This window comes from Mustelus asterias, chromosome 2 (genome assembly GCF_964213995.1).
Source record: "Mustelus asterias chromosome 2, sMusAst1.hap1.1, whole genome shotgun sequence".
Lineage (NCBI taxonomy): Eukaryota > Metazoa > Chordata > Chondrichthyes > Carcharhiniformes > Triakidae > Mustelus > Mustelus asterias.
In genome coordinates this window covers 16757610-16783741 of record NC_135802.1, presented here as the reverse complement: position 1 = coordinate 16783741, position 26132 = coordinate 16757610, and the positions used below count along the sequence as shown (strand labels likewise).

Sequence of the window (26132 nt, the reverse complement as noted above, 5' to 3'; positions counted from 1 at the left end):
CACCCACCACCCTCTGAGTGAAAAACTTACCCCTGACATCTCCTCTGTACCTACTCCCCAGCACCTTAAACCTGTGTCCTCTTGTGGCAACCATTTCAGCCCTGGGAAAAAGCCTCTGACTATCCACTCGATCAATACCTCTCAACATCTTCTCCACCTCTATCAGGTCACCCCTCATCCTTCGTCTCTCCAAGGAGAAAAGGCCGAGCTCACTCAACCTATCCTCATAAGGCATGCTCCCCAACCCAGGCAACATCCTTGTAAATCTCCTCTCCACCCTTTCTATGGCTTCCACATTCTTCCTGTAATGAGGCGACCAGAACTGAGCACAGTACTCCAAGTGTGGTCTGACCAGGGTCTTATATAGTTGCAACATTATCTCACGACTCCTAAACTCAATTTCTCGATTGATGAAGACCAGTACACCATACGCCTTCTTAACCACAGCCTCAACCTGCACAGCTGCTTTGAGCGTCCTATGAGCTCAAACCCCAAGATCCTTCTGATCTTCCACTCTGCCAAGAGTCCTACCATTAATATTATATTCCGCCATCCTATTTGACCTGCCAAAATGAACCACCTCACACTTATCGGGGTTGAACTCCATCTGCCACTTCTCCGCCCAGTCTTGCATCCTATCAATGTCTTGCTGCAACTTCTGACATCCCTCCACACTATCCACAACACCTCCAACCTTTGTGTCATCAGCAAATTTACCAACCCATCCCTCCACTTCCTCATCCAGGTCATTTATAAAAATCACAAAGAGTAAGGATCCCAGAATAGATCCCTGGGGCAGTCCACTGGTGACCGACCTCCATGCAGAATATGACCCATCTATAACCACTCTTTGCCTTCTGTGGGCAAGCCAGTTCTGGATCCACAAAGCAATGTCCCCTTGGATCCCATGCCCCCTCACTTTCTCAATAAGCCTTGCATGGGGCACCTTATCAAATGCCTTGCTGAAGTCCATATATACTACATCTACTGCTCTTCCTTCATCAATGTGTTTAGTCACATCCTCAAAAAATTCAATCAGGCTCGTAAGGCATGATCTGCCTTATTGGTCGATAGCTGTTTGTTTTGATGTGTAATAAATTTTGGTTGTGCTGCCAACCCTTGGTAGACTTGAAACCTTTGTCTCTGTCACATTTGTGACAGATGAAGATAGCGAACTGAGAAGATGCAGGATTCACTGTCCTCTGTTTTTTCTGGGCCCCCCTCTAGGCCAGGTGTACACTTAATACTGGAGATACTGCTGCTGTTGTGGAAAAGACTGCTGTTACAGAATTTTTTCCAAATAATTTATAGAAAAATTAACCATACACAATTTCTTGGCATTCATTCCAGGATGTGTGGCAGCTACTTTTGCCTATCCCTTATTGTCTTTCAGAAGGTGGTGACTTGCTAGGGAATTGCAGAGGGCAGCCAAGTGTTAGCGACTTTGTCAAAGATGTTTGGAGTCACATATTAAGGTCATCAGATTTCTTTCCCTGATGAACATTAGTGAATTAGCTGGATTTTATGAGAACTCAGTAGTTTCATGATCACCATTATCGATGCTCATTTTTCATTCCACATTTATTAACTAATTGAATCTAAATTTCTCAGTTGTCATGATGGTATTTGAAGTCATGTCTCCTGATCATTAATTCGGGTCCAGTCCAATAACATAATTGATATGCTCGGGAAGGATTTCCAAACAGTATGACGCTCATTTTAAACTATTTAGCCATGATAGTTTATTTTAAATTTTGTGGGACTTTATTGTTAGCAAGGGATTCAATAGATATGGATGCAAAATGAGACATTTTGTAATGTTCAATTTTAAGGGCTAACATAAGGTTGCACATGCCTAGGGTTATTTAAACAAATATAGTTATGAGATGAATAAAAAAAATACTTGCCTTATCACACATTACCAGATCCAAGATAACCTGATCCCTGGTTGGATCCACAACATATTGTTCTCAGGAACTGTCCTGAATACACTCCATGAATTCTTCCTCATGGCTATCAGAATCATCATAGAATCCCTACAATACAGAAAAAAGCCATTTGGCCCATTGGGCTTGGTACTGACAAAAATCCCACCCAGGCTCTATCCCCATAATCCCACATATTTACCATCCACTAATGGGCAATTTAGCAGGCCAATCAACCTAACCTGCACACCTATGGAGTGTAGGAAGAAACCGCAGCAACTGGAGAAACCCATGCAGACACGGGGAATGTGCAAACTCCAAACAAACAGTCACCCTAGGCTGGAATTGAACCCTGGACACTGGCATTGTGAGGCAGCAATATTAATCATTGTGCCACCATGCTGCCCAAATTGGCTACCTCTGCCAATTTGATTTTCCCAATCCACGTAAGATTAAAATCACCCATGATTAATGTACTGCCTTTTTTACATTCACTCATTATCTCCTGATTTATTCCCCATCCTACAGTGAAGATACTGTTAGGGGGTCTATGTACTACTCCTACCAGTGTCTTCTTCCCCTTGTTATTTCTTACTTTTATTTGTCTGAATTCTACATCTTCTGATCCAAGATAATTTCTTGCTGTTGTGCTTATTTCATCTTGTACTGAGTACATGTTTATTGTACCCAGGCTGAATTACTATTTTTCCAGCTTCAAAACAATATTAGTGCTACTGACAGTGATAGAAACATAGAAACATAGAAGATAGGAGCAGGAGGAGGCCATTTGGCCTTTCGGGCCTGCTCTGCCATTCATTACGATCATGGCTGATCATCCAACTGAATAGTCAAATCCTGCTTTTTCCCCATAACCTTTGATCACATTCGCCCCAAGTGCTATATCCAGCCGCCACTTGAATGCATTCAATGTTTTGGCATCAACTACTTCCTGTGGTAATGATTACCACAGGCTCACCACACTTTGTGTGAAGAAATGTCTCCTCACCTCCATCCTAAATGGTCTACCCTGAATCCTCAGACTGTGACCTCTGGTTCTGGACTCCCAAAATATGTATTCAGTTGCTCGGCTATTTCTTTGTCCTCTATTATACATTCCCCCGTTTCTGTCTGTAGGGGACCTGCATTTGTCTTTACCAACCTCTTTCTCTTCACGTATCTATATAAACTCTTAGTGTCAGTCTTTATGTTCCCTGCAAGCTTACTTTCGTACTGTATTTTCCCCTTAACCAATCCCTTGGTCCTTCTTTGCTGAATTCTAAACTGCTCCCAATCCTCAGACCTATTATTTTTCTTGGCCAATCTGTATGCTTCTTCCTTAGATCGGATACTCTCTTTAATTTCCTTTGTAAGCCATGGAATGGTCCTCTTACCCATTTTGCTTTTGTGCCAGACAGGAATAAACAGTTGCTGCAGTTCCCCCATGCGTTCCTTGAATGTTTGCCATTGTCTATCCACTGTCATCCCTTTAAATAACTCTCCCCAATCTATCAAGGCCAACTCATGCTTCATATCCTCATAGTTTTTTTAATTAAGATTCAGTACCCTAGTCTCCGAATAATTCCCTCCCCATCTTGATAAAAAATTCTGTCATGTTATGGTTGCTCATCCCCAAGGGGTCTCGTACAGCTAGATTGGCAGTGATTCCCTTCTCATTACACAGTACCCAGTCTAAGATGGCCTGCTCTCTAGTTGGTTCCTCCACATATTGGTCAAGAAAACTATCCCGTATATACCCCAAGAATTCCTCCTCTACGGCATTGTGGCTCATTTGATTTGCTCAATTTATGTGCAGATTAAAATCACCCATGATCACTGATATTCCCTTATCACATGCATCACTAATTTCGTATTTAATGCCATTCCCAACATCACCACTGCAGTTTGGGGTCTGTGTACGACACCCACTAATGTTTTTTTGCCCCTTGATATTTCTCAATTCTACTCATACAGACTCCACGTTGTCAGACCTAATATCCTTTCTCACTGTTGTGTTAATTTCCTCTTTGACCAGGAGTGCCACTCCACCACCTTTTTCTTTATGCCTGGTCTTCCTAAATATTGGATACCCTGGGACATTCAATTCCCACTCCTGGTCACCCTGCAGCCATGTCTCCGTAGTCCCAATTATGTCGTATCAGTTTATATCTAACTGCGTGATTAGTTCATCCACTTTATTGCAAATGCTCCACGCATTCAGGTACAGAGCCTTTTAAGCTTGTCTTTTTAACATTGTTTGCCTTGCTCCCAGTATTTTTGATGAAGTGATGTAAAATGCCATGCTTTCCCTTTATTCTGCCAGAGGAAGTGTGTGACATATCTCTTGACCTAGTGCTGTGTCTAAATGTTCCTTGTGAAGAAAAACAACTTTGGTGGTAGATTGAGTTTAATTTGACTAGGCTTGGCCTTAACCCCTGAGTGTAGTGATGATCCTGAAAAGCGGCATTAGCATCAAAAGACACATCCACGGTGGAACATCCAAATCCTGGTTCAAAATTTTGCCAATAGAGAACTTGTTTCTCTGCTGATGTTAAAAAGATTGTGAAAATTTGCAAGTACTTAAGAGGTGCAACTTTTAAAATTTGCTTTGCAGAAGTAACAGTTACTCTCTCATTTTCTTTAAACAGAACCTCCGGTGACCTTTTCCAAAGCCTTAGAAGATATCAAGGTTCCAGAGAAAGATAAAGTTATTTTTGAATGTGAACTCTCAAGAGCCAATGCAGAAGTTAAATGGCTTAAGGTATGATTGCATGAAAACAAACTTCTTCTGTCAGAGAAAGCTGACTAAATGGAACAAAATAGAAAGTGATAGCTTACATCTAAGTATTCGGAAGGAAGGTAAAACTGGCTTAACACATCAATAGCAACAGCTGATTTGTGTGCCTTTTTTGGTCATTTTCTGCCCCAGTGATGCTGCACAAACACTTTGAAATTATTTTATTGTCATTTGACCCGTCCACAATGGGACTAGTCGAGGGCGGGACATGGACCATGCAAAGGTCTGTTGACCTCGTGTGGGATTTACCGGTCTTGGGGCGACACAGCCGGAAAATCCTGCCCTTAATGTAAAAAATATTTTTTACACCAAGACTACAACAGACTTCTGACCACTGCTTAGTTATCTTAGAAAAGGGATTGGAGGTGTTGTGGGAAAACCACCGGAGTCAGACTGGTGGTTCAACAATACAGTTTTATTTGATGAAGTTTCGTGGAGAAAAGGCACTGGCACTCCGCAGTACTTTAGGCAGCTACCTTCTCTCTATGATACAATAGGAGTGGTTCATTTTTATACTTTTCAGACAATGGATAGTCTGGACATTTAACCATTTAGCCATTTAACACATCGTTACAGTTGAGTAGGATCGATAGTTAACACATCGTTACGCCAGACATATACAGACGTTGGTTTTTAACATCGCATTGTTTCATAGAATTTCCTCTTTCAGTGATTTATCAATGACTTTAGTTTCGGTCTATACATACAGTAATTGGTTTTCCTGCATTTATGTATTCCCGTTCCCATTTGTGGCTAATCTCTTTATCAGACCCTATTGTCCCGGGTCTGTCCTTATCTTAAAAGTGCCTCAAGCCCTGGCTTCCTGTAGTATTTGTTCCCTGCATGTAAATAACTGTCTGTCCTGCATGTTTTAATTTCAAGTAGCTGTCTGCGCTAAAAGTCAGTGCCTGCTTAATGTCTCTTTCCCAGGTAACTTTTTATGTGCCAGGCAGCCATTTTATGTGTTATGTACCCATCTTTATGTTTTCCCCCACTTCAGACGTAAGATACTTTGCAATGTAGAAGAAATCTGATGGTCAAAGCAACCCAGTTTTTACTTTGCCCGTGGCAGTTAACAGGATGGAATTAATGGTGAACTAAGGGGAGAAAATAGGGCAAAGCATTGGAATGATCTAGTCTAGATATGACAAAGCAAATATTGAGTTTATTTTTGCTGATTACAAGTTGAGGCAGACTTAGAAGCAAGTAGTGTTGTGCAGACGAATGGAGACAGTCCTTGCGATGGAGTGGATAGGGCTGCATGCTTGTGTTATATTGAATGCTGATGTTGTAAACTGTTTGAAATAAAATTATAAAATGTTGGAAACAATCAACAGATCAGATGGCATCTTGCAGAGAAAAATAGAATTATGTTTCAGGTGGCTAACCTTTAATCTTCAATAGATAGATTGGAGAAGTTGGGACTGTTTTGGGACTGAGGGCTTCTTGAAACAGGATGTAGATAGTCCAATTACGGAAGGGGTCATACTGGACCTGGTATTGGGGAATGAGCCTGGCCAGGTGGTCGACGTTTCAGTAGGGGAGCAGGTCGGGAACAGTGACCACAATTCAATAAGCTTTAAGGTACTGATGGATAAAGGTAAGTGTAGTTCTCAAGTGAAGGCTAAATTGGGGGAAGGCTAATTACAACAATATTAGGCAGGAACTGAAGAATGTAGATTGGGGGCAGATGTTTGAGGGCAAATCAACATCTGGCATCTGGGAAGCTTTCAAATGTAAGTTGATTGGGATTCAGGACCGGCACATTCCTGTAAGGATGAAGGATAAGTATGGCAAGTTTTTGGGAACCTTGGATAACGAGAGATATTGTGAGCCTAGTTAAAGAGAAAAAGAAAGAATTTGTCAAAGCTAGGAGGCTGGGAACACACGAAGCAAGTGTGGAATACAAGGAAAGTAGAAAGAAACTTAAGCAAGTAGTAAGGAGGGCTAAAAGGGTCACGAAAAATAATTGGCCAGCAGGATTAAGGAAAATTCCAAGGCTTTTTATACATATATAAGGAGCACGAGGATAGCCAGGGAGAGAGTTGGCCCACTCGAGGACAGGGGAGGGAATCTATATGTGGAGCCAGAGGAAATGGGCGAGGTATTAAATGAGTACTTTGCGTCAGTATTCACCAAAGAGAGAAGGACATGGTGGATGATGAGTCTGGGAAAGGGTATGTAGATAGTTTGAGTCATGTTGAGGTCAAAAAGGAGGAGATATTGGGGTTCTTGAGAAACATTAAGGTAGACAAGTCCCCAGGGCCTGATGGGATATACCCCAGAATACTGAGAGAGGCAAGGGAGGAAATTGCTGGGGCCTTGAAAGAAATCTTTGTATCCTCACTGGCTACAGGGGAGGTCCCAGAGGATTGGAGAATAGCCAATGTTGTTCCTTTGTTTAAGAAGGGTAGCAAGAATAATCCAGGTGATTATAGGCTGGTGAGCCTTATGTCAGTGGTAGGGAAATTATTGGAGAGGATTCTTCGAGACAGGATTTATTCCCACTTGGAAATAAGTGGACGTATTAGCAACATGGTTTTGTGAAGGGGAGGTCATGTCTCACTAACTTGATCGAGGAAGTGACGAAGGTGATTGATGAGCGTAGGGCAGTGGATGTTGTCTACATGGACTTCTGTAAGGCCTTTAACAAGGTCCTTTAGGGCAGACTGGTACAGGAGGTGAAGTCGCATAGGATCAGAGGTGAGCTGGCAAGATGGATACAGAACTGGCTCGGTCATAGAAGACAGGGTAGCAGTGGAAGGGTGCGTTTCTGAATGGAGGGCTGTGACAAGTGGCATTCCTCAGGATCAGTGCTGGGACCTTTGCTGTTTGTAATATAAATAAATGATTTGGAGGAAAATGTAACTGGTTTGCGGACGACACAAAGGTTGGTGAATTTGCGGATAGCGATGAGGACTATCAGAAGATACGGCAGGATATAGATCAGTTGGAGACTTGGGCGGAGAGATGGCAGATGGAGTTTAATCCGGACAAATGTGAAGTAATGCATTTTGGAAGGTCTAATACAGATAGGAAATATACAGTAAATAGCAGGATCCTTAAGAGTATTGATAGGCAGAGGGAACTGGGTGTACGGGTACACAGGTCACAAAGTGACAACGCAGATGGAAAAGGTAGTCAAGAAGGCATACGGCATGCTTGCCTTCATCGGCTGGGGCATTAAGTTTAAAAATTGGCAAGTCATGTTGCAGCTTTATTGAACCTCAGTTAGGCCACACTTGGAATATAGTGCTCAATTTTGGTCACCACACTACCAGAAGGATGTGGAGGCTTTGGAGAGGGTACAGAAAAGATTTACCAGGATGTTGCATGGAATGGAGGGCATTAGCTGTGAGGAGAGGTTGGAGAAACTTGGTTTGTTCTCACTGGAACGACGGGGGGGCGGGGGGAGGGGGGGGGGGGCGCGACCGGATAGAAGCCTACAACATAATGAGGGGCATGGACAGAGTGGATAGTCAGAAGCTTTTTCTCAGGGTGGAAGAGTCAATTGCTAGGGGGCCCAGGTTTAAGGTGCGAGGGACAAGGTTTAAAAAAGATGTACGAGGCAAGTTTTTTACACAGAGGATGGTGGGTGCCTGAAACCTGCTGCCGGGGGAGGTAGTGGAAGCAGATACGATAGTGACTTTTAAGGGGTGTCTTGACAAATACATCAATAGAATGGGAATAGAGGGATATGGTCCCTGGAAGGGTAGGGGACTTTAGTTCAGTCGGGCAGCATGGTCAGTGCAGCCTTGGAGGGCCGAAGGGCCTGTCTGTTCCTGTGTTGCAATTTTCTTTGTTCTTCGTTTTCTTGGAGAAGAGGAGATTTGATCGTGGTATTTAAAATCATGAGGGGTCTGGACAGAGTAGATAGAGATAGAGTGTTCCCATTGGTGGAAGGATCAAGAATAATAGAGCACAGTTTTAGGGTAATTGGCAAAATAAGCAATAATACATGAGGAGAAATGTTTTCACCCAGTGAACGGTTGCTTCTGGAATGCACTAACTGAGAGTGTGGAGGAGGCAGATTAAATCAAAGTACATAAGTGGGAATTGGATTGTTGCCTTAAAAGGAAGAATGTGCATGGCTGTGGGGAGATGATGGGGGTATCATCATCTCCCCACAGGAGATTGCTCACACAGGGAGCTGGTGCAGTCATGAATGGCCAAATGGCTGCCTGCTGTGCTGCAACTATTCCATATTTCTGTGATTCATCTAATCTGCAAAAATTCAAACCTGGACTTGTGGCAAAGATAACCCCATATTTGGGAGTCATCAACATTTTTAACAACTTTGAAAAAGAGAGTGAGATTTTAGTTTGTTATCTGATTGTAGTTTGCAAGCACACGGGTGTCGACAAAGTTCCTTTGCAAGAGTAATAGTCACAAATTTGGACTGTACATTAGTGAGCTTTGCAAACTCCTGTGTAGAAAACTCTTTTCTTGCTTTTTGTCCGCAATCATCTGCATTTAATTTTATATCTATATCCCCTTATTCTAGACCCCTCAATGGTTTGCTTTTATCTAGCCAGTCCCATCCTTTCATAATTTTAAACACTTGTATCAAATCATTCCTTAGCCTCTTTCACTTTTCAAAGTTTTTGATGGGTTAAACTTTGTTTGGTTAGCGACCATCGTCAGCTGTCCTATTTCTCTGGTGCTCTTGTTTTCAAAAGAATCATAATATGTATTGTCAAAAAAATGGTAGATTGCAGAGTTATTTACCAGCATCAAAGGCAGCGATGAAATTGATAAGTAATATTCAATCCCAGAGACTGAGCAGATTCTCTGCTGCTATTCGTGTTGGGTAAAATGGTTTCTCATTCCACAAAATGTGTTTCTTGTATGAAACCTGCTGCTGTCTTGTTTTGACTAGTATACACTGACCTTATTGGAATTTGGAAGCAAAAAGGAAACAATCTGTGAGGGGAAGCTCTGTAAGGGATCCCAACTCAAATGAAAGTTCTAGACGTAGCCGCCAAAATCTTGCTGCCATATATGCCGGTTGGATTGTACGGTCTCCCCGATGGCACACCCCTGCTGCGGGTTTCCCGGTGGCGAGGGATGTTAACAGAGAAACCCGTAGAAAATGGTGGGACCATAAGATCCCACCGCCAGTTAGCATACCGCCCCCCGCTGCTGTGAAACACGCCATGGAGGGGGAGGAAAATCCCAGCCAGCAACTTGCCATTGGATATATTGTTTGCAATTTGGTCTCTGGTTTCAAAGTGCCTCATTTATTTTACAATGTAAATTTTGTGTGTCTCAAAAATTGTCTGCCTTTTGTATGTACTTTTTTTGAGAATTTTAGCTTATATGGATTTCACTATATTTTGTATTTCATGACACCAGGCAGTAATATTGTGAGTCTTTCTGTGATACATACTCACTTCCTGAACATCCCATGTGCTCCTGAATAGTTAAATGTATCCTGTCAATATATGTTGTTCTTTTAAATTTAGTTTAATGTAATAATAAAATGTTTGAGTTGCCTGTCCTTGAGACATCAGGCATGATAGGCTCCTTTCATCCCTCCTCGGTTTATACTATCCAAGCATTGCTGAACTGTAAGATCCCCAGAAGCCACATGCTCTTACCGTTACCATCTCTACCGTTACCCAGGAAGTTATCTACTTGCAACTGTTTCAGCCCTCTAAATTCTTTCATATGAGAAATTGCTAGCCTTTATACAATCTGGTCAGCAACTTCAACAGCTGTCCACTGGCTGGAGCTATATCTAGCAAAAAAACGATCGTTGTTGGAGGCCAGTTATCTCAGTCCTCAGATTTTGCTGAGGCATCTTCAAGGTAGTGAATTGGGCACAATCATCTTAAGATGCTTCATCAAGGAATGACTTACTCTCCATCAAAGGTACATGTTTGCTGATAATTACAGATTTCAGTTTCATTTGCAACTCCTCAAATAATGTCTACATGCAACAAGACCTGGACAGCATTAAGGTTTGGGCTAATAGATAGCCACACAATTGCCACTTAGTGGCCATCTGCAACAAAGGAATGTGAAGGGAAGTTGGTTAGTTCCTTCAATGGCATTGCCATAGCTGAATCCCCACCTTCAACATCCTGGGGTAATGATTAACCAAAAACTTAACTGGGGCAATCTTATAAATACCAACAAAATCAAGCCAGAAGCTGGATATTGTGCAGTAAATAATCCACCTCCTGACTCCCCAAAGTCTTTTCACCATCTATGAGGTACAAGTCAGGACTATCCACTCTGTCCAGTTGCCTGGATAAGTGTAGTTCCAACAACAGTTAAAAAGCTCAACGCTATCAAGACAAAGCAGCCTGCTTCATTGGAACATCATCCACCATCTTAAACATTCACTCCCTCCACTACCAGTTAACTATGGGAGTAGTATATACCATCTCCAAGTCCACTGCAGGTTCCTTCAACAGCACCATATGAATTCAGGATTTGAACTAGCTAGAGGAACAAGGGCACCGCATTCATTGTATTCCAATGATAAGATTTTAAAGGGTGATTATGTTTTGGCACTATTTTGTGATTTAGTGTAAAATGGAGGAATGAAGGGGGTTATATGACTTGCCCTACATTTTGTGACAGTGAAGCCCGGTAGTTTGATTAATATTAAAAAGGGCCCCGTGTTGTTTCACTCAGAGAAAGGTGTGAGGTGGACACTGGCAGAAATATCTGTATTATAGATTATTATTATTATATCTGTATTATAGATGTTTCTGCCAGTGTCCACCTGTGTTAAGCCTGGATTTTCACAGTTATGATGCCACTTGAGCCCTTTAGAAGTGGAGGCTGGAACCGATTCCGGGAATCCCATCCCTAGTCCTGTGGTTTCTAATTTGCAGCAGGGCCTTTAAAGGGTGCGACTGGTTCTGGTCAAAGGTCAGCGCTCTGAACTCCTGACCTAGTTGGTTCTATTCCAGAAATAGGCATGTCCAAGTCCTCAGCAATTTCTTTGGAGTTGAGCTGGATTTTCAATAGATCGTGGATCATGACACTTTAGAGATGTCGTCAGCCATAGTCTGCAGCATTCCTCCCCTCAGTGCTAAGTGTGCCCTCCAAATAACCCCGAGATGCCGTTATGACACCCCCCCCATGCCCATCTATGCTAAGAATACATAATGAGGCACGATTAAGAGCCTCAAAATCAATTTGAAACGCCTAAGCCCTGGAGAAAACATTGCTTGATTGACAGCTCTGGCACTCTTATCTGTTCTCTCAATTTCACAATGTCTATTTGCACAAGATTAAGATAGAACGTAGAACATTACAGCGCAGTACAGGCCCTTGGCCCTCGATGTTGCGCCGACCTGTGAAACCAATCTAAAGCCCATCTAACCTACACTATTCCAATATCATCCATATGTTTATCCAATGACCATTTAAATGCTCTTAATGTTGGCGAGTCCACTACTGTTGCAGGCAGGGCATTCCATGCCCTTACTACTCTCTGAGTAAAGAACCTACCTCTGACATCTGTCCTATATCTATCACCCCTCAATTTAAAGCTATGTCCCCTCGTGCTAGCCATCACCATCTGAGGAAAAAGGCTCTCACTGTCCACCCTATCTAATCCTCTGATCATCTTGTATGCCTCTATTAAGTCACCTTCTTCTCTATAGCTAAAACAACCTCAAGTCCCTCAGCCTTTCCTCATAAGACCTTCCCACCATACCAGGCAACATCCTGGTAAATCTCCTCTGCACCCTTTCCAATGCTTCCACATCCTTCCTATAATGCGGCGACCAGAACTGTACGCAATACTCCAAGTGCAGCCGCACCAGAGTTTTGTACAGCTGCAACATGACCTCATGGCTCTGAAACTCAATCCCTCTACCAATAAAAGCTAACACACCGTATGCCTTCTTAACAACCCTATCAACCTGGGTGCCAACTTTCAGGGATCTATGCACATGGACACCGAGATCTCTCTGCTCATCCAAACTACCAAGTATCTTACCATTAGCCCAGTGCTCTGTATTCCTGTTACTCCTTCCAAAGTGAATCACCTCACACTTTTCCGCATTAAACTCCATTTGCCACCTCTCGGCCCAGCTCTGCAGCTTATCTATGTCCCCTTGTAACCTGCAACATCCTTCCGCACTGTCCACAACTCCACCGACTTTAGAGTCATCCGCAAATTTACTAACCCATCCTTCTACGCCCTCATCCAGGTCATTTATAAAAATGACAAACAGCAGTGGCCCCAAAACAGATCCTTGCGGTACACCACTAGTAACTGAACTCCAGGATGAATATTTCCCATCAACCACCACCCTCGGTGGTGTCTTCTTCTGTCTTCTTACAGCTAGCCAATTCCTGATCCAAACCGCTAAATCACCCTCAATCCCATGCGTCCGTATTTTCTGCAATACCTTACCATGGGGAACCTTATCAAACGCTTTACTGTGCCGCAGAAATCCTTATTTCTTTGAGAGTACAATGCCCATGTGATTCACTCTGCCACAAAGATGGGGTTTGCGAGGGGAACGGTCCACAGAAAGCCATTTGTGGGATCAGAGAAGCCAGCCTGCCAGGATCTGTGAGAGAGAGTGCAGTTAGAAATAGGTGGTCTCTGGTTCACCATGCAGGAATGTGGGTAGCAGCTTGCACTTGGACTAAAATGATCAAATGTATGAGCATTTAAAGTCAGCTGAAAGATTAGCTTGGAATCATAGAATCCCTACAGGGCAAAAGGAAGATATTTAGCCCATTGAGTTTGCACTGACCACAATCCCACCCAGGCCCTATCCCCGCAACCCCACACATTTACCCTGCCAATCCCCCTGACAGTAAGGGACAATTTAGTATGGCCAATCAACTTAACCTGCGGATCTTTGGAGTGTGGAAGGAAACCGGAGCACCCAGAAGAAACCCCTGCAGACACACGGAGAACATGCAAAGTCCACACAGATAGTGACCTGAGGCAGGAATTGAATCTGGGTCCTTGGCGCTGTGAGGCAGTAGTGCTAACCACTGTGCCACCGTGCCGCTCCACACCCCAGTGCTTAGCTTGAGCTTGGGAGTGGATCTCCAGGGAAACCCTCACTGGGAAGGACAATTCTGGAGTCAAACCAGCTAGGAAAGGAGAAGAACGGAAATAAACTTTGGGAGCTGATAATCACTTTGGACTGGTTCCAAGAGAATTCAATGTCTACTTCGAGTGTAAAGTATAACCAGGAAGTGGGATTTTTGATTGTGTTAAATGTAAAAAGGGAACATTCTGTTCTAAAGTTTAAAGTATAAGTTGCCTATAAATATAGCATGTAGTCAGAAAAGATTTACTGGGATACTACCGGACCTGATGGTTTGCGTTACAAGGAGTAGCTGGATAGACAGGGACTTTTTTCCTTGGAGCATAGGAGGCTTAGGTGTGATCTTATTGAGGTTTATAAAATAATGAAGAGCATTGATGAGGTAGATAGTCAACATTGTTTCCTAAAGATAGGGGAGTGTAAAACTAGAGGGCATAGGTTTAAGGTGAGAAGGGAGAGATACAAAAGGACCCAGAGGGGCAATTTTTTCACTCAGAGGGTGGTGAGTGTCTGGAACGAGCCTCCAGAGGTACTAGTAGAGGTACAATGTTGTCTTTTAAAAAGCATTTAGACAGTTACATGGGTAAGATAGGTATAGAGGGATATGGGCTAAATGCGGGCAATTGGGACTAGCTTAGTGGTAAAAACTGGGTTGCATGGACCAGTTGGGCCGAATGGCCTGTTTCCATGCTGTAAACCTCTATGACTCCAGTCAGTGTTGCTTTTGGTTAGTTTTTTTTTACAGTATAATGTAAAATCTTGTGTCAATCTTTCAGCTATTCACTGGAAATTTAAATTTGTTTTTAAATGTCGTTGGACTCAATGGGGATCAAAACAAAATTTACACCATCAGCTGCAATTTCCTCTCTCAGTCACACACCATTTTGACATGGAACTATGTTACTGTTCCTTCACTGTTAATGATTCAAAATCCTGAAACTCCTCCCTGCTGTGTATGTGTCTATACCACATGGCTACATGGATGGCAGCAGTTCAAGAAGGCTGCTCACCATCATTACTCACAGGCAATTAGGGATGAACAATGAATGCTGGACTGGATTTTAAGCTGGGGGACTTTTTGCCAGTGTTTATTTGAGTTAGCAATGTCTGCTTTTCCCATTTCTGCCATATTTCCTATTAAAGTAGTGAACAGCATTAATGACTAATCTCCCATTTATATTTGTTCCATTTGAAATCACCAGCTAACAGTTTATATCCATAAATAAGTCCATCAGTATCACCCCCTTATAGTAATTCAGCCACACACCAGCTTTCTGTCACCAACACCCTTTATTGTGCACCAAAGGAAAAGGCTGCTCCCACGGCTTGCAATCAGATAGTCATCACCTTGGGACCTACAACACCAGTCTAGGTAAAGATACAGACTTGAAAATCCTCACTGGCTGCTTCCCATTGGGCCAGCCTCCATTCGCTCAGTAAGGCAATTCATACTCCATGAAGCCCACCTGTCGATATATTATGATCCCCCATGGCCTTTGTGGTTGTCATAACGTCCTCTTTAAAATTTGGAATAAAACTTGATTTGGTTAGGTTAGGAACTCCCATAAATGTTCTGTGCTCCTTGCTTTTGTAGAATTGAATTGGACTACTGGTGCATACTCCTTTGATTGCATAACTGGGACGTGAAAAAATAAAATACCACATGAAAAAATGAAATGCTTCTCCCATTGCTGCAAAACCCTAATGTCATTTGTCTCAGCTGTTGGTCTGGAATTTTCCTTTCTGGAGATTAAGAGCAGCGGAGGACGGTACAGTTGCCCTGATTCCTGCTCAGTGGTGGGTCGGGTGATCTTGTGTGACCTTTCACTTTTCAGCTCATTAATTATGCTTCAGTGTGGAGCTCATCGAATTTTGTAGTGGAGCAGGTAGGGATTTGCCATTCTGTCATTTGCTCAGTGGCTGAAAGTGCTGGCACCATTTCTAAACAATGCCAGGGCAGACATTAACTTACTTCAGGTCAGGTGTTATGTCCTTCAGGTACTCCATGGCGCCGAAAAGACCCAGACCTTCCCCTTCATGGTTCAGTAAGGTCTCCCTGAAGATTCTCCTCTAGGCCATCTAGGAAAAGCTGAGGATGAGGGCAAGAGGTCTTCTCACCTAACGGACAGCATGGTGGCACAGTGGTAAACACTACTGCCTCACTGTGCCAGGAACCCAGGTTCGATTACAACCTTGGGTGACTGCTTGTGTGGTTTGCATATTTTCCCCGTGACTGTAGGTTTCCTCCAGGTGCTCTGGTTTCCTCCCACAGTCCAAAGATGTGCAGGTTAGGTGGATAGGCCAAGCTAAATTGCCCATTAGCATCCAGGGATGTGTAGTTTGGGTGGATTAGCCATGGTAAATGCACGGGGTTACAGGGATAGGGTGAAGGGGAGGGACTGTATGGGATGCTTTTTCAGTGGACCAAATGGCCTATTTCTGCACTGTAGTGACTCTATGGTTCTAACCATGCCGGCCAGGGAGGAGGCTATTGGGGAGGACAACACCTGTGGGAAACAAAAAAAGATTGCACTGCTGTACAGGAAAAGAATGAATGATCTGCTGTGCTGTCTCACAGAGATTGATGACTTTTCCTGATATGTTAGCACTGAGAAAGCTTGGTTGTGTCCCTTGCATTAAAGCCTAAATATAACTTTGATTGTGAACACTTGTCTTCTCCTTATTCCTCTTGAAATCTTGTAGCTTATGAGGTTGTCACAGGTACATCTGCCATGTTGTGCCCTTGCAACGGCATTCTCAACTAGCTCGTCTGAATCCTTGGCCTCCTCAGAGTCACCCTTTTAAGTCCTCCTCATCTGGGGAGACGACTAGTTCATCATTGTATCCCTTCGGTAACACATCCCTCCTTTTGCAGCACTAGATTGTGCAGGGTGCAACAGACAGTGTTGATACGTGACTTTCTGGTGAGTATTGGAGAGCCCTGCCTGACCTGTCTCAAGGTTGGAAACGCATCTTTAAGAGGCCAATAATTGGCCTGTTAGGACCTTGTGGCAGAATGTACAGCATTGTATCTTTCCTCAGATGCACATTGTGGCCGACAAACAGATGTCTTTAGTTATGTCTTCTGCGGGTACCACATACGACCCAGGTGTTAACTCTTTACGCGCCAAGGCCCCTTAGATATCTCTGGCCCCTGCGAGTCATTCAAAATATGAGCCCTGTGAGCTCCCTGAGCTAGCACAAGCATGCTGAATCTTATTTCCAGGACCACAAATGAGCTGAACGTTCAAGGAATGAAATCCTTTTGTATTAATGAATCTCTCAGGCTGCAGCCAGGTAGCACTCAAGGTCACACGTGTTCAGTTGATGGCACCCTGCAATTGTAGGAAACCTGAGACTGCAGCGGATCCCACAGCTCTGGCAGCCTGGCTTGCTTCATCCATACAGTACTGCACGTAATGGTGAACTTTACTCGAAAGGCTATCTTTCACCTCCCTGATGCATTTGTGAGTCACTGCTTGTGAGATTCATAAACAGCAGAAAGGTCCACCAACCTAACTTGGTGGGGTAACATTAATCTAACCTGCCTTTTTTGCAGTGTGCTGGATTGTACTTTATACTAATGTGGTATTATCACACATTGTGCTCACCATTCCCAATTTTATTGCCTCCATTTCTATTGATGGGAGCTGTTAAAATCTTATTCTTCACATGCTAATATTTTAAATGTATTTTCAGAATTTTTGTTTTATTTCATATTTGTTGCAGTTTCAGGTTTTCCTTTTTATATTTTTTCCAAAAAAAAGCTCTCCAGCTTGTATTAAATTAAAGCTCTCTCTCTTGTAACTGAGAATGAAGTTGTTTATCACTGTGTATCTTGATGGCTAATTTTTAATAACTTCCAGTTGTAGATCTGTATCATTTATACCTCTTCATTATGATTTGATTTTCTGCAGGATAATGTGGAGATTAAACCAGGGAAAGGATATAGCATTATATCTAAAGGAAGGCAAAGGAGCCTTATCATTCAACGCTGCGGAAATGAACACCAAGCACAATATACATGTGATGCAGTGGATTGCAAGTCAACAGCTATGCTTACTGTCCATGGCATGTGGTTTGTTATTATTGTACCATGCTTTTGGAAGTTTCTGACATTACAACAGTGATGACAGTTCAAAAAGTATTTAATTGGGTACAAAGCACTTTGAGCATTCTGGTGGTGGTGAGAAAAACATATAAATACAAGTCTTTTTTATCTTTGCCCATTAGATTCCTATTGAAATGTGAGATAATAGATAATTATATAACTAAATATTTGCTAAATTGTTTTGCATTTCAATATTTCTGTCATTCAAAGCTCGTGAGAAATCCCAGGGAATGTGCAGTCAACCTACTTTGAATCGTTTCTCATCTGCAGTGTAAAGTGGAGCCTGAAAATAGATAAGACTAAGGAATGAGATGTGATACCAAACCAAATAAATTAACATTGTTTTGGTTACACAGAGTCTACTACTGATTCATCTTACATGCAGATTAAGAAATGATTGATGTTCATGTGCTTGAAATAAAAGCAAGAGCTAACGTTTCCTGGCCCATTGAAGGTGGGAGGTGGGAAAGGTCCAAATGTCACGTGAGAAGGCATGGGGATGGAAGCTTTAGATTTCTGTCAGATATAACAAAGGAGAGCAAGCGGGAGGACAGCTTTGACTGAAAACAACAGTCATCGCGATTACTGGTGAGCCTTGGCAAGAAAGGTACCACAGCATGTACATGAGCGTAAAAAGTGATGAAAAGGGGAAAATGTGACGGAGCTGTGGGAACACAATGCTAGAGTGGAATATTGAGGTTAGTATTTGAGTGAGTGGAAGAAGGGATGGAAGGAAGCTTTGGATATTGAATGATTCTAAATGTCATGTAAAAGACGTGTGTCTTCGCAACAATCTAGGCAATTAGGCTGAGAAAACGATAGGATTTGGGGCCATCAAAGGATTTTCTCAGGTCAGACTGTGACCCCTGGTTCTGGACTCCGCCCTCCACCATTTGGTAATATCCTCTCTGCATCTACCCTGTCTAGTTCTGTTAGAATTTTATAAGTCTCTATGAGATTTCCCCCTCATTCGTCTGAACTCCAGCAAAAACAATCCTAACCTAGTCAATCTCTCCTCATACATCAGTCCCGCCATCAATGGGATCAGCCTGGTAAATCTTCGCTGCAGTTCCTCGAGAGCAAGAACATCCTTCCTCAGAAAAGGAGACCAAAACTGCACACATTATTCTAGGTGTGGCCTCACCAAGGCTCTGTATAATTGCAACAACAAATCCCTGCTTCTTTACACGAAACCTCTCGCAATGAAGGCCAACATACCATTTGTCTTCTTTACCACCTGCTGCACCTGCATGCTTACCTTCAGTGAGTGGTGCACAAGGACACCCAGGTCCCGCTGCACACTCCCCTCTCCCAATTTACAGCTGTTTAGGTAGTAATCTGCCGCCTTGTTTTTGCTTTCAAAGTGAATAACTGATCAAGGTAAGAGCCCATGGGATCCAGGGCAATTTGACAAATTGGATCCAAAATTAGCTTATTGGCAGGAGGCAGAGGATGTTGGTTGAAGGCTGCTTTTGTGACTGGAAGCCTGTGTCCAGTGGTGCATCACAAGGATTGATGCTGGGATCCATGCTGTTTGTAGTATACATAAATGACCTAGACAGGAATGTGCGGGTATGATCAGTAAGTTTTCAGGTGAAGCAAATATTGGTGGTGTGGTAAATAGCGAGGAGGAAAGCCTTAGATTACAGGATGATATTGACGGGCTGGTCAGATGGGCAAAACAGTTAACCCTGAAAAGCGTGAGGTTGTACATTTTGGGAGGACTAACAAGGCAAGGGAATACACAATGAACGGTAAGCCAGGAAGTACAGAGGACTAGAGGGACCTTCGGATGCATGTTCATAGGTCCCTGAAGGCAGGAGGACGGGTAGATAAGATGATTAAAAAGGCATCTGGGATACTTGCCTTTATTAGCCGAGGCATAGAATATAAGAGCAGGGAGGTTAAAATGCTTGGTAGGCCACAGCTAGAGTACTGTAGAGGGGATTAGCAGGGTAAATGTGTAGGGTTCAGGTCACCATACTACAATAAGGATGTGATTGCATTGGAAAGGGTGAGAGGACTAGAGCAGATCCGGCTATAAAGAGAGGCTGGTTAAACTGGGGTTATTCACCTCAGAGCAGAGAAGGCTGAGGGGGGAACCTGATTGAGGTGCACAAAATTATGAAGGATGTAGATAGGAAGAAACTTTTCCCCTTAGTAAAGGGGTCAAATACCATGGGACATAGATTTAAAGTAATGGGCAGGAGATTTAGAGGGGATTTGAGGAAAAAAACCTTTTCACCCAGACGGTGGTAAATCTGGAACTCACTGTCTGAAAGGGCGGTAGAGGCGGAAACCCTCACAACATTTAAGGAGCACTTAGATGAGCACTTGAAATGCCACAGTATACAAGGCTATATATACCAAGTGCTGGCAAATGGGATTAGAATGGATAGATGCTAATCGCTGGTGCAGACATGATGGGCCGAAGGTCCTCTTTCTGTGCTCTGTGACTCTTATGACGAGGGACCCTATCGTGATTACAGGCAAGACACAATTCTATACATGCAAGAGTTGCTTGGGACGCACTCACACAGGAATGGTTTATCTGATTCTTACTGACGCGTTTGTACAATCCAGTAAAGCTTCAGCACTCTGCAGTCCTAGTGCCGCCTCATTCATGAATATTAGCATTTAAATAATCCCAGTTAGATAGGATGGTGCAGCATGTGGAATGCCTCAACCTCATGTGGTTTGTGCTTCCATCCCTTGAATCCTTTGATGGAGACAGGATACTCCTGAAGTCCAAACCACGCGGTAGCACAGTGGTTAGCACTGCTGCTTCACAGCTCCAGGGACCTGGGTTCAAATCCCGGCTCGGGTCACTGTCTGTGTGGAGTTTGCACGTTCTCTCTTTGTCTGCGTGGGTTTCCTCTGGGTGCTCCGGTTTCTTCCCACAGTCCAAAGATGTGCAGGCTAGGTTGATTAGCCTTTCTAAATTGCCCCTTAGTGTCCCGGGATGCATAGGTTAGAGGGATTAGTGGGTAAATATGTAGGGATATGGGGATAGGGCCTGGGTGGGATTGTGGTTGGTGCAGACTCGAAATGCCGAATGGCCTCTTTCTGCACTGTAGGATTCTATGATTCTATAAGCCATCCCAAGAAATGCAAGAACAAAGGCCTTGGGACACTAGAAATGTAATTGTGCTATAAATTTTTCAAGGAACCCCAAATACAGATAATTTGCCTTCTTAAAACTCCTCCATGTGCTGCCACATGGTGCTCCCAACATGCTTTCAGATGAAGTAGAGGTAGGCTACTGATCTTGTTGGCCTGTGGCTTGAGATAACCCTAGCCCTCATCCTCTGGCTGCCTGAGGCCAGGAAGGCCCTGACACATTAAGGACCCCCTGCACAAGTATAGGAGTCTCCTCTGTTACCGCGGCTGAGTGAGACATTCAGTGGTGTCACTGAAGAGGATCCGAAGAGCCTCTGTCCACACCAAGAGTGTTTTGACTGGAGCCCTCAGGTGCTTATGACATCTGCTTCTCCCTTGTACCTGTACCTCCCTTATCAGTTGAGGGTCTGAGAACGTGGTGCTTGGTTCCATTCTCTGCCAAGCCATTGTTTCATAAGGTTGTGGTGATGGTGATAATATGCAAATCCTTGTACATCTCCGGTATTCACAGTAGTCTGCTGCATATAGCTCTCCATGAGGGTGGCCAATCACTCTGTGAAGGAAACCATGCATGTATATGGCAGAAACCTTTAAGATCCTGAAGGGTGAATGTGGAGAGGATTTTTTTTAAAGTTTATTTATTAGTCACAAGTACATTTACATTAACACTGCAATGGAGTTACTGTGAAAATCCCCATGTCACACTCCGGCGCCTGTTTAGGTGAACTGAGGGGTAATTTAGCATGGCCAATCCACCTAAGCTACACATCTTTGGACAGTGGCAAGAAACAGGAGGAAACCCACGCAGACATGGGGAGAACATGCAGACTCCACACAGACAGTGACCCAAGCCGGGAATCAACCTGGGTCCCTGGCGCTGTGAGGCAGCAGCGCTAACTACTGTGACTCGTTTGGACCTCAGGCGCATCCTGGCTCCATCAAAGGAGTCATGGGATGGGAGCACAAACCACATGAGGTTGAAGCATTCCCCATGCTGTAGCATCCAACCTAACTGAGATTAGATAAATGCTAAGGTTAATGAACGAGGCGGCATTAGGACTGCAGAATGCTGAAGCTTTACTGGATAGTACAGACGTGTCAGTAAGAATCAGATAAACGATTCCTGTGTTCCTCTTGTCGGACAAGCTAGAATTTGGGGTCACACTTTAAAAATAAGAGGTCGCTTATTTAAGGCAAAGGTGAGGAGAATTGTTTTCTCTCAGAGGATTGTGAGTCTCTGGAACTCTTTCTCAAAAGGCAGTGGAAGCAGAATCTTTGAATATTTTTAAGGCGAGAGTTTGATAGATTATTGATTAACAAGGGATGAAAGGTTATCGGGGTAGACTGGAACGTGGGGTTGAAGTTACTATCAGATCAACCATGATCTTATCGAATGGCAGAGTAGGCTTGAGGGGCCAAGTAGCCTCCTCCTGAATCTAATTTGTATCATAGAATCTCTACAGTACAGAAGGAGGCCATTCGGCTCATCGTGTCTGTACTGACCTCAATCCCACCCAGGCCCTGTTCCCATAACCCTACACATTTACCCTGCTAATCCCCTGAGACTCGGGTCAAGTGAACAAAGAACAAAAGAACAAAGAAAATTATAGCACAGGAAAAAGCCTTTCGGCTTTCCAAGCCTGCACCGACCATGCTTCCCGACTGAACTAAAACCCCCTACCCTTCCGAGGACCATATCCCTCTATTCCCATCCTATTCATGTATTTGTCCAGATGTCCCTTAAAACTTACTATCGTATCTGCTTTACTACCTCCCCCGGCTGCGAGTTTCAGGCACCCACCACCCTCTGTGTAAAAAAAACTTGCCTCATACATCTCCTTTAAACCTTGCCCCTTAAACCTATGCCCCCTAGTAATTGACTCTTCCACCCTGGGAAAAAGCTTCTGACTATCCACTCTGTCCATGCACCTCATAATCTTGTAGACTTCTATCAGGTTGCCCCTGAACCTCCGTTGTTCCAGTGAGAACAAGATTGAGCATGACGAATCAACCTAACCTGCACATATTTGGACTGTCGGAGGAAACTGGAGAACCGGAGGAAACCCATGCAGACACGGGGAGAACGTGCAAGCTCCACACAGACAGTGACCCGAGGCCGGAATTGAACCTGGGACCTGGCGTTGTGAGGCAGTGCTAACCACTGTGCCACCATGCCGCCCTCGTAAATATTGCAGAACTCATGGCCTAGATGGACTTCTCCATTACCTGTGCATGGGTGCGCATAGCCTCTTGAGAGAGACTAAATAGTCTGGGTCAATATTCCTTGGAGTTTAGAAGAGTGAGGGGTGACCTTATTCATAAACATAAAAGATCCAGAGGGGGCTTGACAGGGTAGGTGTTAAGATGTTTTCACTAGTGGGACAGTTTCGAACAAGGCGACATAGCCATAAGATAAAGGGTCGGTCATTTAAAACTGACGTACATGGAAATTTCTTCTCGCAAAGGGTGGTGAGTCTCTGGAATTCTCTGCCCCAAAGGTTAGTGGAGGCTGGTTCATTAGAAGTATTTAAAGTGGAGGTGGATAAATAATTGTTAGATCAAGGAATAGAGGGCTATGGGAAATGGCACAGAAAGGGAGTTGAGGCTGGCATAGATCAGCCATGATCATATTGAATGGCGGGGTAGGCTTGAAGAGCCTGTTGGCCTACTCCTGCTTCTGTTTCTTGTGTTCTTGAAACTCAGTGAGGTGTTCACTCCTGCTGTTATCTGCCACCTTTCTGACAACCCCAGAGGTATATCATCTATCTGCCAGCGACATTCACATCCCACGAGTAAAAAAAGGGATGTTTGATGTTCTACAAAGTACCTTGCCTTGCAGTAAATGTAGAGGCAATCCGGTCCCACTTGCAGGGTTGAGATCATAAAGCTATTGCCTGTCATCACTGTGCAGTCTTGACCAGTTAAGTATTTAATAATAATAGTTGCATCCTAATAGCATATAAGACATGCATCATCACCACAACTTATTGAACATGTGAGAATATTTTCTCCTCCCAATTAAATCAAGGTTGTAGCAAACATGTAAGGAATGAACTTGCTTTTAAATATCGCCTTTCATGCCGACAGTGTGTTTCATAGTGCTTCATGTTCAAATTTACTTCTGAAATGTATTCACTGTTGACAAATATATACGGTCAGCAGAAATACAATTGTCCTTAAAAATATGTAGTTTTGACTTTTTGACTTATATTGTGTTTTTTCTTAGCTCGTGACATCAAAATAATCAGGCCCTTGGAGGACCTTGAAGTGATTGAACAAGAGAGTGCTGCCTTCTTATGTGAAATCTCTCATGATGAAGTTGATATTCAGTGGTTTAAGAATGGTGTAAAAATCAAGACTGGGGAAAACATAAAAATCCGTCAGGAAGGTAGAATTTTTTAATATTAATTTGATTTTATTTTAATATGAATTGTATTAGAATTGGCTTAAGCTATTTTTCAAATTATTTCTTCCAATAATAATGTTCAGAAGGGATTTGAAAAACAAATAAGAGCAGCAAAGCAAGAATATAAAAGACTGCAGATAACTTAAAGGGAATCCAACACTTTTCTACATAAATATAAATAGTAAAAGAATGGTGAATGAAGAAGTAGTGCTGCTAATGAAATCAAAAGATCATTTATGCATGGAGGTCAGACTCAGGTTGAAGTATTAAATGAGTATTTTGCATCTTTTCCAAAGAAAAACATGCAATCCATGTCATGTGGAAAGAACAAGTAGTTGAGACTTTATTGCAAGGGGAGTGGAATATAAAAATAGATAAATCTGGCTACAACTATTATAAGTGTATCCTTTTTAGCGTACAGTTTAGGTTTCCTTACTTAAGGGGGGGATATACTTGCATTGAGGGGTCTGGACAGTGTACTTAGGAGAAACTGTTCAAGTTGGTGAAAGGATCAAGAACCGGAGGACACCAACTTAAGGTGATTGACAAAAGAAGCAATGATGACAGGACAAAAATATTTTTTACTTCAGAGAGTGGCTAGGATCTGGAATGTACTGCCCGAAAGTGTGATGAAGGCAGGTTCAGTTGTGGATTTCAAATGAAAATTGGAGCATTATCTGAAAAGAAAACATTTGCAGGGCTAAAGGGCAGGTGAATGGTGCTGGGTGAATTGCTTTCCTCTCTTTTACAGAAAGTAGCAGCATAAAAAAGTTAAGATATAAGCAAAGAAATTATTAGGAAATCTGATTTGAAAATATGCCATTTATTTATTTTCATGTTGCTGATATATAGCACACAGTTTTGTGTTTTGCACACAGGGAGGGCCCATATTCTGCTCTTTAAATCAGTAAAAACTGAAGATGCTGCAGAGATCAAGTTTGTTGCAGAAAGTACGACTTCCAAAGCTTTTCTTCGAGTTAAAGGTAAAACTTTTAGGAGACACTTTGTAGGTTTGAAGAATAAGGCTAAATTATTTTAGAGCTCTCTTGGTGCTGCCTACAAACACTTTCTCAGTAGTCTTCAAAATATTACTGTGTTGTAACTCTATAATGAAAATAACAGATTGTCTATTCATCTAATTGTTCTTCTCCATAGTAATGACTGTGCCTCTAATGCTGAGACTAACAATATCTAGCTCTGACTGTAAAATCGTACTAATGGTCAGCTCTACTGTTTTGTGGTTTTAATTTAGGTATCAACAATTGCTCTTATATCTGTTTCAGAATTGCCAGTTAAAATTGTGAAACCCTTAAAAGAGAAAATTGGTATCGAGAAACATCGTGTAATTTTTGAGTGCAAGGTTTCCAGGCCAAATGCTGCTGTCAAATGGTATTACAAAGGCAAAGCGATTCATCCCAGTAAAAAATATGAGATTGTGAGTGATGATGTGTACAGGAAGCTCATAATCAATACTGTCACTTCTGAAGATGAAGGCAGCTACATATGTGATGCCACAGATGACAAAACTACAGCAATGTTATATGTGGAAGGTAATGAAAAAACAACTTAAAATGTTATTTTTGAAATATTTTGTCATCACTAAGATTGGAATTCCCACCCCCCACCTAACGGGTTTCCCTACGGCATGGCCAGTGAAATCTCCACTCACAGTGGCGGGACCAGAAGATCCCGCCGGCATGGAGGACTAGAAAATTCTGGCCTAAGAGTGGAGCTGAAA

General features: G+C 42.9%; 1 protein-coding gene across 29 annotated transcripts in view; it reads left to right on the top strand.

The window, feature by feature from the left end:
* Nucleotides 1–26132, top strand: part of obscnb (obscurin, cytoskeletal calmodulin and titin-interacting RhoGEF b) — a 614792-nt gene that overhangs the window by 106991 nt on the left and 481669 nt on the right. For all 29 annotated transcript variants that reach the window (XM_078231785.1, XM_078231777.1, XM_078231827.1 and 26 more), the window contains 5 exons: nucleotides 4571–4683; nucleotides 17675–17828; nucleotides 24215–24376; nucleotides 25273–25377; nucleotides 25678–25944. In XM_078231785.1, coding sequence (XP_078087911.1) covers nucleotides 4571–4683; nucleotides 17675–17828; nucleotides 24215–24376; nucleotides 25273–25377; nucleotides 25678–25944 — 801 coding nt within the window. The remainder of the gene's footprint in view (nucleotides 1–4570; nucleotides 4684–17674; nucleotides 17829–24214; nucleotides 24377–25272; nucleotides 25378–25677; nucleotides 25945–26132) is intronic.